We start from the raw sequence: 12899 nt of genomic DNA, 5'->3' as shown, positions 1-12899 counted from the left end.
TGGATTCCTTACTGTTTGGAAACTATATTTGTGTTATCACAAAGTAACACTAGTAGTTTTTCCATGGTTGGTATAACGTGAAAGTCTGTATAGAACTTTCCTAAGTCTGAATAATTCTTTAGTAACTTTTTGGACCACTGTAATATTCAGCCTCCGATTCTGGCTTCCATTGAAAGAATGCCTTATAATTTGGATGGAGATCAATCCAATCGTCATTCTTAAACACTCTATCAATCCTGAAATAAATTCTCTCGCCATAATTGTTATTCCAAGTAAAGTGTGAACATCTACTTCTCATCTCATCTACTAACTCCAAATCTAGCCATTGATTAGCATCTATCATTTCATTGGCACTAATATCCTTTCCCCCAATTTTGTCATTGCTTGTAAAAAAAATTGCAATGAAATCACCCCCAACTAACCACGCTTTAACATGCATACTCAAATTCCCCAACCTATACCATAGTTCCTATCTTTTCAGCTTGAGAGTTGGACCCATACACCACTGTAAGACAAAAGTCATTATCTACCCCTATCATTCTCACTTTGCAATGCTAGTATTGTGTATTCTCTTCAATTATTTATACTAAAACTAATACTTCTAACCAAATCAATAAAACTCTACCTTATACTATAATACTCGAGTAATATTCCTAGCCATGGAAAATATTATCCATTATTTTAGCAACTTTAGCACCCCTCACTTTAGTTTCTAAAATAGCAGCTAATCCAACTTTATTCATTTTTTAAAGACTGTGATCAGCCTCATGTTCATTTTGGCAATTAAAGCCATATTCCATAATAAAATATTACAACTATCCATTAGCAAATTGAGTAACTTCATCATTGACCTAATCTTGCAAAACTCGAAAGGTATTACCTCTTTGAGTAGCAATTCTCTGATGTATTCTTCCACTTTTCCTTTTGGGATCCTCCCAATTATTAGACTTAGCCTTCTCTGTACAAGTCACTGCAGCTAAAACTATCCCTGCTTCAAGCAGAGTCTTTCGCAAATCCCACTTCAGGATGATCAACAGCTTCCTCTACCATTAAACTCTTCCCTTTTACATTAATTTCCTCAGGCAAAGCAGCAATTCCTTCATCTCACTTTCTACCTGAGTATCTGATTTAGTCAGAAGTGAATCTTCTTTGGTTGCCACTTCTTTTCTTTTCTACATTGATCAATCTGATGGCCAAAACCACCACAGTTCGAACACTTAGTCGGACATTCAAACTCAATTTGAGTAGAAGTGAATTGTTTCCACTCATTCACAAACTGAATCCAATAGGCAAATTATTATGAGGGACCGTTCATTGGTTACTCTATCCACCACAATTGTGCTCACCAATGCACTAAGGAAATTAATCCCCCAGTATTGAAGACCAAGGTCATAAAGCCTTACCCAAATTGGAACATATCGAACTAACTTGAAGGTAGATATATAAGGAGACCAAGGACGCATAATAACCAGTTTATTATCAAAATTTAACACTCCTCCTTGGACTAAATCTCTAGTTGCTTAATCATTGAATTTAACCAATGAAAGGCCATTACTCATACAAACCACCTTCTCAAGACCTAAGTTCCCCCAAACCCATTTTGCAAATCCCTCAAACACAAAAAGTGGTGGATTCGCACCCATCACCATATAAGCCTTCATCGACTTCCAGTAATCCGTTTCTAATTCAACTTCGTGGAGATCAAATTGAGCAATTACCTGACCCTTGTCGAAGGTGGAGGAGTGTAGTGGAGTTTTGAACCCTCATACTAGCCTTCGCTTGCAATTTTGACCAAAACTGTTTTGATTTCTCTTGAATTTGTTGCGCTGATTCTGTCTCGTTAGCCCAAGATTTGCAGGAATTTAACAACTTTGTAGCTGGTGTTGAAACCTTTGGGTTAGCCTCTTGTTCCTCTTCAATTAGGGGAAAATCACCATAAGCATCTAATTCTAGTGTATTTTGGATTGAAGGGAGTTCCATCTTAGCCGTAGTTTTAATACTTTTATTAGTACTGTATAAATTTAATTTATATATATATAGCTAAAAAGATTGGATGGATCCAATGCAGTCCAATAGAAAATCAGTTAATGCATCTAATGGTTGGAACTGATCAAATCCAATATATCGAATTAGATCAGTATTAGATTGGATCAGTTGACTCAATTTGATTGAATTGATCTAATGGTTGGAACTGATCAAATCCAATATATCGAATTAGATCAGTATTAGATTGGATCAGTTGACTCAATTTGATTGAATTGGGTTGACAAAATCCAATATTGGATTGAATAAATAAAATAATGTGAAAATAAAAGTGCTGCTTTTATCTCATTCAATAGAATAATGTGAAATAAAATTGCTGTTTTTTGGCAGGTGCCAGCAGCAATACTCTTGAAATGTACAAAACTGAACTCTTCAATTTAAATTGCATTATATGCTCGCAAAACAGGACAATTAAACAAAGTACAACAATAATACAAAGAACTGTTATTATTACAAGTATCTACCCGTTATTTTTCACTAAAATTCATAGTTAATATTGTAATCGGAAAAAAATGTCCATAGTTCATACGATGAAATATATGACAGACAAATTCAAATGTGTAATCTTCAGATTGGATTGCTCACTCAGAACTGCCACATGGAATTGCTACCCCTCAAATTCGGGAAGTAAAAATATTATCTATAATACAAACTAGTACTTGTATATTCCAGATGGTTCAGCATTTTGAACAATCCAAGGATGTTCTAAGAGCTTGTGGAGAGGCAAGCGCTCTGATGAATCCTTGACAAGCATCTGTTTTTAAGAAATAATTTTGTTGAAACGATAATAAACAAATTTTGATGTTAAATGACACCAAAATAACACGAGAACAAACAAAACTTACCTGACTAATCAGGTCCTTTGCAGAAGAAGATACAATTGGCTTGGGGGGAAACTTGAGATCCACTTGAACAATCCTGCAAGTATAGAAAAACAGCTATATTAGCCACGCCATATACAATAACAAAGTTCCATGATCAAAGATGTTACAATAACAAAGTTGGAGCTAGTATTAAAGTTACTCAGTTTGCAGCATTATTGTGTACCTTCTATATGTATCGGAGTGTTCTTTAGCCTCGAAAGGAGGGACACCATAGAGAAACTCATAGCACAAGATACCAAGGCTCCAGATATCCACACTAGCATCATGCTCTACGCTTTCCACTGTTTTAGCACACAGAATTATAAATGAGCTGAAACTTATTCAATGGAACATAAAAATTTGAACACGAACTAAGTAAAACATAAAAATTCAAAGGTTTGAACATTGATCAATAAAATGAACAAAACATGCTTCAAAATTTTATGTCTTTGCCTAAAACTTACCCATCTCAGGAGGAAGGTAATCCAGTGTGCCACACATGGTTCGCCTGCGGTTGAATGTATGCACTGACCATCCAAAATCTGCTATCTTTAGCTCACCCTGACCAAGTATACCAAACATTAACACAAGGTAATAGCCAAAAGTAGGCAGAAAAACTCCTGACGAAAAACAAGAATTATACATGGTGATCAGTACCTGTGCACCAATTAAAAGATTCTCCGGTTTGATATCTCTGTGAATTACATGCTTTCCATGACAATATATGAGAGCCCGGGCCAGTGATGCAACATACTGCACACAATTCGTTCACACAAGTAAGAACATCTAGTCAATTTTTGTAGATAATAAGCTCAGAACATATTATGGTCTCAGTTTCCGAATTTCTTTTCCATTGTTGGGAGAACCAAAAAATCAGGTAGGAGAACCAAATTCCCAGTAATTAACGGCTTACCGTAGCTGCACGTCTTTCACTAAAGTATTTACACTTCTGCAATTCCTTGTACAGTTCACCCTTGGCTGCGTATTCCAGTATCAAATAAACTCGTTTCTGCAATAACATTGGAATAGCTATGGTAAAGTACCCTATTTGGCTAAATAAATTCAAATATTTTTCTAACATTTACCAGCTAGCTAATTGCCAAATACCTGGTCATAAAAGTAGCCATAGAGACGTAATATATTGGGATGACGAAGATGACTCTGTATTTCAACTTCTCGTCGAAGCTGATGCTCAACTTGAGACTGCTGCAACTGGCTCTTGAAAAGCACTTTCAGTGCCACGATATGATTACTCTGTTTAAGACACATCAAGACTTATGGTGAACAAAACTGCAATAAAATCGGCCACCTAGCAGTCACACACAACCTGGTTTGTCTCATAAGCAAAACTCAGAACAAAAAATGATGATACCTACCCTCCATTTTCTGTCATTAATCTGTAGTAAGGTAAGCAATGATACCAAGAATAGTATACATTGTAATTAAAAAAAAAGGTGCAAAAATTGTAGATCTTTGAACTTTAACCCATCCAAGACAAAAACATTAGATTCAACTCAAGCTAATCTTCACAGTCCATAACAGGGCCCTAATAGACTATTTCTTATTGCACACATATAATTATAGGCATCATATTCCAAGTCAAATCTTTATCTTCTCATAACCAAAATATATGCAGTTAAATTAATAATCTTGGCCACCCAAAACGCATCAATATCAAAGAGTAAGACACCCCCATGGTCAAGCTATATAAAAAAAGAAAAACTACATTACTTTACAACGAAAAAGGGGGCAGAACAAACCCTCTTTTCCCTGGCCAAGTAAACATGGCCAAACTTTCCTCGCCCAAGAGGCTTCCCAATGTCGAAATCGTTCAAAGTCCATCTTTTTTTCTCTCCAGCAGACACCTCCGTAGATGTCTGTACAAACAAAACCAAATTAGATACTCTAAGATGTTGAATATTGCACGAAAAATCTCGAAAATTTCAATTTCTGATAATCAAACATGTAAAATGGAGACGATGGCAAAACTCATCAGACAAGGAAACACAAATCATCAAGTATAATATTATTTTTCTGCAAACCAAATATATATACAATTTATATATAATCGAAGATAAAGAAACCTTCAGATATTACTAAAGACCCCAAAAAAATTCAAAATCAAAGAAAACCTAGAACTTGAATTGGGGAATCGAAGAGCCCTAACGAAAACAGATAAACATCTAAGGTCTCTGTTATTCAACTTTACCTTCTCTGGGGGTTGATTCTCCGCAGAAATGCCCATGAGAGGTTAACTGGTCTGGGAGAGAGAGAGAGGAGAGAGAGAGAGAGAGAGAGAGAGAGAGAGATGAATTTGGAGCTTGATGCGGACGATGGAAGAAGAGAACGGTCAAACGAGAGCTATGAATCAATACTGCCCAACGGTCGAATTGCTATTTGTCGCCACGTGGCAGAGAAAGCCGCTCTAAAATAATTTGAAAATGTTGGATCTGATAACTTGATGCTTGCCAGCCAACATCTTAATCCTCACAAGAATTTTATTACACTAGAATTTTAAATTTTAATTTAGGTATAAATATATAAGTTTAATTTTTTGCGGTAAATTTAATTTGATGCATGTATCTGACGGTTAAGTGCTAAGTAAATTGTCACGTGACAAAATTTGATTAGTCCAAGTCATTAACTTTGATTTTTTGAAAAAAAAAAAATTAATTTAAATATACTAATAAGAAAATGATATGTTGATAATGACTTAATATTTAATGTACCTACAGAGTTCCAAAAATATAACTTAAGTATTATTACTGTCAAAAATTAAACTTAGATATTTATTTGCAACTAGGAGTTAAACTTGGCTATTTATACTACAAATTACTCTAAATTTTATAAAAGCACTTTTTTAAAAAATAAATTTTTTTTAAAAAAAAAAACAAAAAGCAATTTCATTTTCCACACAACTTTTTCAACTTAACCATCTCTAATATTGTAAAATTTGTGCTTAATTTAGCTTAAAAATTAGTTTATATTATATTTTAATGAAATTTTATAATTATGAATTAGAACATTAGGGGGAAAATTATTCTATTATTTCTAATAAAGAATTGTAAAAAAGTCCACAAAAACATTAAATTTTTATTCAAAGTATATAAAAACTCTATTAAATTAAATAAATAAAATAAAAAAAATAATTAATTTTATATAATAAGCACTTATAAAACAGTTTTATAAATATGGTATATCGGTATTCTTTATTCTAAATTTATAAAAATAAACTTTAATACAGTAGTGTATAATTTAATTAAATTTAGCACATGCTAAAAATTGTTTCAAATTTACCACTAAATATAACATGGGCTAATTTTTTTATGCAAAATTCACTGTAAAGACCGCCTAACCTTAATATGTTGAATTATTGAATAATTAGGGTTTAATTATGAAATTGAATTATTAATTATGATTTACACATTTGTGGAGATTTATTTAAATTCTGCATGTACTAATTATGCTATATATGTGAGTTTCTTGTTTTTTGTATTTGTGCTCGGTAGAAGTGAAACGTGATGTTGGGCCATTAGAGAGTCACTTTTTATATGGTTTTGAATGTTTTTAATAACAGGCCAGCATAGTTAGGGCATTGATAGTATCGGAAATAGACGAGTTTGGAATGATAAAACTACCCTTGGGTTTCCATTTATTATTTGTTTATTTGTTAAGGGCAATATGGTCATTATGTTAGGCTGTCTTTTGTCATTTTGTGGCATTAGTGTGTCCTGTAAGTAAGGTAATTAGAGGTTAAATTAATATTGCTTAATTCATAATTTGAAAGAAGCTAGAAATACACACATTTTACACACACATTTCTCTCTCTTTATTATTCTCTCTCTTTGTCGAACAAACTATAACCAGCAAGGGGAAGGAATTTTTCAGCTGCAATGCAAGGGTTTATAGCAAAATTTAGGTGCTTCAACCTAAGGTATACCCTTCTAGCACATTAATCCTTTGTTCTCTTAAGTTTTTGTTTGTGTATTGTATGAATTTTGGGTACTAAGTTGTTGTATATATTAGGATGGTTTGATTTTGCATTATGGAGTTAGCTTGTGTTTATTTATGTTGTCCTAGGCTGAATTGGTTGATTTTTGTAATGTTTAAGCCAAGTTAGAGTTTGGGAACTCAAGCTTAGTGCTCTAATAGTGTTTTGATTTTCTAAGTTTGTTTTTGAGGTTTGTTGCTTGAATTAGGTCCATTATGGTATTTATAGGTATTTTGAGATTATTGGAAAGTTTGGAGTTAAATTGGAGTGTTGGGGACATTTTTGATGGTTCCTACACTAAACTGGAATTCCGGTTCAGAGGAACCTGAAGCAACCGATCGACCGATTGGTCCCCGGGAAACTCCACCGAATCGGAATTCGGTTGGGGAATCGGTCTACCGGTTGGGACAATTTTTATGAACCATAGTTTTCCCGTTTTTGAGATATTTAGGGTATGGCCATGTTATTCATCGATAGAGAAATTTCTAGTTTTGATTTTAAGTCCCCGAAAACTATTTTAGCGTGTCTCTCATCAAAATTACAAATATTGTGATATAGGGCCCTGTAAAAAGTCGAGCTGCTATTCCATTAGGCTGACCAGCATACCTGAGCACAGAAACGAGGTAAGATAAGCATAAAGTATATATGTAACTAAATGAATGCATGGTGATATTTGTATACACTACTAGCACTGAAATAGCTATAGTACTAAGGGTGTTAGTACATTGCAGGGTTTTTAAGGGAGGTTAATGTGTAACCAACACAAGTACCAAGGGATACAGAGTGCATGTGGTACAACACTCGGTAACTCCCGGAAGTACGATAATGGCCTTACCAACACGAGTACAGAGTCGATACTCTAGTGCATGTGGCACATCAGTCGTACTTCCTTTGAGAACATTCTTAACCATTTGGTGAGCCTTACATATAGGCTCAGGACGACTTAAGTTCAAAGTCGTTACCGTATTGCTTATGTATGTTTTATGCGTATCTTACTGGGTCTGTCGACTCATCAATTTGATACCTTGTGTAGGTAAAAGAAAAGCCAAGTTAGAGGAGCAGTGAGTTGGGGCTCGGCAAGGATGGTACATATCGCGGCAATGCAACCTGGAGAGTTTCGATCATACTGCTTTTTGAGTTATTTTGTTGCCGCCCTGTAGTTTGTAAAAAAAACAATAAATACTATGTAACTACATTATGGTATATATGTATTTTTCAACAATGTTCTAATATGAGATCCCGACCTACAAAGTTTTACATATTTATAATAATAATACATGTTTAAATTTTAAATTAATTAGTTTTCAAGTTCGGACGTTACATTTACTTTAGGCTAATTAGGATTTTTTTTCCCCGAACTTTGACATGTACCAAATCATGCCCTCTGAACTTTTTTGGCTGTTAAAAATTCCCCCTGAACTATTGAGAATGCTAGATTTAAAGACTTTGGTCTAATTTCATTTAATTTTACTGTTTCAGTGATTGTTTATGTACTAAACCATGCTCTCTAGACTTTGATATCTACCAAATCATGTCCCTCAAACTTTGATATGTACTAAATCATGCCTCCTTGAACTTACATCCATGTTATAATTTTTTTTACTAAAATTAGACAAAAAACCCTTCATCAAGACTAATTTTTTTTTTATCAAAAAATTGAATTTAAAGTTTCTTCATCAGGAAACTAGTTTTGATTATAGAAGTAATATGTATGTATAATTTCTTAAGTTTTTTATGGATTCTGCTGAATCGGGAGATAATCCTAGTTTCATCTGGCGAAGTATTCTTGAAGCTAAAGATCTAGTACATTCCTGTGCTCAAAGCACAATCGCTAATGGGGAAAATGTATCCATTATTGCAGATCCTTGGCTTCCACATAGTTCTAACAGCTATGTCGTTACAAGGCACACTGCTCTTGTGAACAAATCGGTCAGCTACCTCTTTCAAGTTGATACTCGCGCTTGGGATGAGGATGTTGTGAGAGACTTGTTTGTTTCACGTGATCAGGACCTTATTTTGCCCATTCAGCTTAGTGATTCGGCCGTAAATGATGGTTGGAATTGGAGACTTCAGACTTGTGAGAATTATTCGGTTAAAAGTACCTATAAATTTTTGCAAGAATCTAAAAGTGCTTGGTGCCGTGATGCTAGAAGCGCCTTTGGTCGTTACAAACACCTCCTAAGATCAGTAACTTCTTATGGAGGGCTGCTTCGGGTGTGCTCCCAACTTGTTTTCAGCTCCAAAAATGTCATGTTCCCGTCAATGCTGACTGTCCGCTGTATAAAGCTCATGCAGAAATCGTTCAACATGCATTGGTGGAGTGTGAGTTTGCTAAAGCTGCTTGGAATCGCAGCATGGTCGACCTCGGGGCTGGGGCTGCAACATTCAGCAGCTTGCTATTGGGGATCTTCGGCAGAGGGCACGAAGGTGAAATGGAGGAAGTGGCTGTGGTGAGTTGGGCTATTTGGCGCGCGCAGAATGAATTTGTTTGGCAAAAGAAGAGTTGGTTTGCATCAAATATTGCTGCATCAGCTAGAAATATGCTTGATCAGTATAAATTTGCTCAACGAAGGAAGGGTCTTTCGTTGTCTCCGCTGCATGATGGGGGGCAAAATCTTGAGCGTTGGATTGCACCTGAGTTAAACAAGATCAAAGTTAATGTTGATGGGGCTTTATTTGAACAAGAGGGACGCTTTGGCATGGGTTGTGTAGCTCGAAATCATCATGGGGCTATGGTAGAAGCATTCAAGAAAGGGAAGATTGGTTGTGTTCAACCTGAAATTGCTGAGATAATAGGCATTAAAGAAGCTTTGAGTTGGATTGCAATGTTAAGAACACTGTAAAATTCTGAATATAGCCCTAATTAATTCAAGAGAATCAAACAATAGAATATATATTAGCGGAAGTGTACCAGAGTCCATGAATCGCTTGAAGAAGGGTATGATCTTCCAATTTTGCAGTGAGTTCTTTCTCTGTAACCTTTGTCTCTTGATGATGGGGTTTCAAGAGAATAAGAAATACGATACTGCAAATTGGGGACTGTAAAGCCCGCTTAGTTAATTTGGAAATTATCAGTTGTTTGTGATTGATTATGAGATTATTTATAGCTATTTAAATTATCTATTATACTGTTATTTATGTTATTCAGTATCTTGCATATTTTACATTTCCGGTGTCCGGTATTTTGGAACTCGGCGTTTGGCTCAGTAGAAATCACAACTTAGTATGTTAGTAGTTTGGGGACGGGTTTTAGACATTGGGAATGTCGGGAATGGCCGGGAATTTAGTATGTCCCAAAAATACCCCTTTAGTATGATTTATGTGATTTTATGGTGGAGGGGCAAAATGGTCTTTTTGCCCCATTAGTGTTTTGTCTTATGTGAGTTATTAAATGGAATTAATGTTTAATTTAATGGTTTATTATGGCTGAAAAGAATGAGTATTTGTGACTTGTTTCATTTTATTCCTTTTTCTCAAAAAAAACACTAAGTTAGAAAGATAGAATTTTCAAAGAAAAGCTCTCTTTCCTCTCCATTTTCGGCTGGGTATTGGGGATTCAAAGGCTGGGTTTTTCAAGCTTGATTCATCACATTTTAGAAACTCTTGATTGTGGTATGTATCTCTTACTTGTTCTTCTTGGTCTTCTTGGAATTTTTGATAAAAAATGAGTTAATGCATGTTAATTTGAATGTTGTTGCTGCTGAGTTTGATTGTTGATTTCTGAGGTTAAATCATGATTTTTAGATGTTAATTAAACTACTTGTGGTGTATGATTCCTAGGTTGAGCATGCTAGAATTTTCTTATGCAAAAGTTTGGTTTTCAAAGTAAAAATTGAGAAATTGGTGGCTGTAGTTGTTGCATGAACTAGGTTTTGTTTTCTGCAGTATTTCTATGCTTGATTATGTGATTCTAAGCTAGCTTGAGGCTTGTGAGTGAGCTTTAGCCAAGTTTGAGTTTTTACTCAAAGCTTGGAGCTCACATGGTGAATTTTGTTTCTGAGGTTTCTGGGTTAGTTTGTTGCCTTAGATTTGTTCTTTGGGGTGTTTAGAGCGTGTCCGGAAAGTTTGGAACCAATTGGGGTTGAATTGGTCGAGTTATGAAAAATTTGGTTCTTGCTCGCGAGGAACCGGAATTCGGTTGTGCATCGGAATTCGGATGAGGGTTCTGAATTTTCCGGAACCGGAATTCTGGTTGGGCAACCGGTCTGACGGTTGGGGAAAATTCGGGGACCCCGGTTTTCCTCGTTTTTATGTTTTAGGGGGTATTGCCATGCTTTTTATCGATAGGGAAACTTTTAGTTCCAAGTTTTAGTCCCCGGGAAGTGATTTAGCGTGTCACTTATAGCGTTGTGATTTTTATGGTTTAGGAGCCGATGTCCGCGCTCGGCTTCGGTTCCGGTCGAGTTGACCAGCACACTGAAATCGAAATCCGTAAGATTAGTATAACGGTATGCATATGTAGATTACATGTTTAGCGAGCATGTAGGAAGCCTATTAGATTACATTAGTTGTATGTTGGCTTCGAACCATCCAACCCCGTCACGTCGGTACATGTGCCGAGTATGACCGGCGGCGGAGTATGACCGGTTTGACCGATCAGTGACACTTGGTTGGTGGTTCCGTGCTATTGACGTATCCCGTCGGTACGGCTGGAGTATGACCAAGCGAAGTATGACCGGTTCGACCGATCGGGAGGATATAGTAACACGTCGGTACGAGTGGAGTATGACCAACGGCGGAGTATGACCGGTTCGACCGATCGGGTTGTTACGTGTCAATAGTACCGTCCCTATGAACGTTCGTAACTCGGTACCATGTTGGACATGGCGGTAGTGGCTCGGTACCATGTTGGACATGGCGATGGCGGGACTCGGTATCGTGTTGGACACGGCGGTTAGTATTATGTATGAGTATTATTATGCTTTTCTTGCGAGTCCGTCGACTCACGGATCTACGTTTATGTGTAGGTAAAGGCAAGGCTATAGCTGATGGACCGTGAGCGAGCTTATGAGATTGTACATGTCGGGGCGGTTAGGCCTGGAGCGTACGATCCTCGGGACAGCAAGGTTGAATTTTTGTAATTGGTCGTTAGACGACTTTTATTTTTATGTAATGGTTAAACAGTTGAAACTTTTTGTAAATGATTTTATAATCGGGATCCCGAGTCTTTTGTAATATGGTTTATAAGTTTAATTAAAAAGCAAAATTTTAATTAATCACGTTTTTCCATAAACCTCGTTGATTAGCAACGAGCTGCACAGTATGTTTAAAAATCACGTAATACGCCTAAGGTAGTTAGGGTGTTACAATTTGGTATCAGAGCCGCCAGGTTGTCTTCCGAAGATCGTCACGACATGTACAATCATCATCAGCAGTTAGCTCGGTTCACGGTTCAGTAAGCCTTTATTGCTTTAGTAGTTTATTTTATTCAGTTATGAAAAAGAAAAGCCTGTTAGGAAGCATGTTAGTAGCCTGATAGTAGAATAGGCGCATGTTTCGTTTTTTTAATTTCCAAATTAAGCGGCATTAGTAAGCTCTCGATGATCGTGACCTGAAGTGCCAACTCGGGATTTCGAGGCGGTTCAGACTAGATGGACGCCAGACGAAATATTAGGAGTCAGGGCATCTCAGTCGGGTCAGATCAAGGTCGAGGAGCTCAGTTCCCCTCAAGTGTTTTGGGCCGAGGTAGAGGTCCCAGGGGCAGAGTTCGCGGTTGGAGCGATGTTAACTCGCCGCAGGCTGCCCAAGTCAATCAGGAAACCCAGAATTGGGAAGTTACGGTTTGCGGAAATGCAATCCCGGATAGAAGAACAAGACCTCGAGATTCAGAGGTTGAGACAGCAGGGTGCTCCTGCAGTTCCCAAAGGTGCCGTAGTTCCGGTGGCACACCCTCGCCGCCGGTGCCGAGATAGTGGTGGCGGCCCATAGATTGGAACCTGCGTATGAGCGGTTCGGAAGCAAGCACCTCCGGTTTTCTGGGAGGTCCGGACGTGATAAAAGCG

The 12899-nt window shown here is 36.8% G+C and overlaps 2 protein-coding genes and 1 long non-coding RNA gene across 3 annotated transcripts; 2 read left to right on the top strand and 1 right to left on the bottom strand.

The window, feature by feature from the left end:
- Positions 1-2397: 2397 nt before the first annotated feature.
- LOC115724858 (serine/threonine-protein kinase Aurora-2) lies at positions 2398-5411 on the bottom strand. The gene is made up of 9 exons (XM_030654219.2): positions 5116-5411; positions 4667-4783; positions 4014-4160; positions 3820-3915; positions 3564-3659; positions 3371-3467; positions 3091-3208; positions 2889-2961; positions 2398-2797 (listed from the first exon to the last, which is right to left on the bottom strand). Exons 1-9 carry the CDS (start codon positions 5149-5151, stop codon positions 2696-2698), a joined length of 882 nt encoding a protein of 293 aa, XP_030510079.1. The 5' UTR covers positions 5152-5411; the 3' UTR covers positions 2398-2695.
- Positions 5412-6703: 1292 nt separating this feature from the next.
- LOC115724865 (uncharacterized) lies at positions 6704-8194 on the top strand. Its single transcript, XR_004013292.2, has 4 exons — positions 6704-6840; positions 7456-7520; positions 7629-7811; positions 7931-8194. It is a non-coding gene; the product is annotated as an uncharacterized LOC115724865 (long non-coding RNA).
- A 437-nt stretch (positions 8195-8631) lies between these two features.
- On the top strand, positions 8632-9740 carry LOC115694934 (uncharacterized). The gene is made up of 2 exons (XM_030622036.1): positions 8632-9084; positions 9135-9740. The coding sequence occupies exons 1-2, from the start codon at positions 8632-8634 to the stop codon at positions 9738-9740; spliced, it is 1059 nt and encodes a 352-aa protein (XP_030477896.1).
- The last annotated feature ends 3159 nt before the right edge of the window (positions 9741-12899 follow it).

The sequence above is a fragment of the Cannabis sativa genome, chromosome 6 (genome assembly GCF_029168945.1).
Source record: "Cannabis sativa cultivar Pink pepper isolate KNU-18-1 chromosome 6, ASM2916894v1, whole genome shotgun sequence".
NCBI lineage: Eukaryota > Viridiplantae > Streptophyta > Magnoliopsida > Rosales > Cannabaceae > Cannabis > Cannabis sativa.
This window is presented reverse-complemented; position numbering and strand designations above follow the sequence as displayed.

Coding starts and splice junctions, on each gene's coding strand:
- LOC115724858 (XM_030654219.2), bottom strand. CDS start 5,151: ATGGGCATTTCTGCGGAGAATCAACCCCCAGAGAAG. Junction 4,784..5,115: donor AGAATCAACCCCCAGAGAAG/GTAAAGTTGAAT, acceptor TTGTTTGTACAG/ACATCTACGGAGGTGTCTGC. Junction 2,798..2,888: donor CAAAGGACCTGATTAGTCAG/GTAAGTTTTGTT, acceptor TCTTAAAAACAG/ATGCTTGTCAAGGATTCATC.
- LOC115694934 (XM_030622036.1), top strand. CDS start 8,632: ATGGATTCTGCTGAATCGGGAGATAATCCTAGTTTCATCTGGCGAAGT. Junction 9,085..9,134: donor ACAAACACCTCCTAAGATCA/GTAACTTCTTAT, acceptor ACTTGTTTTCAG/CTCCAAAAATGTCATGTTCC.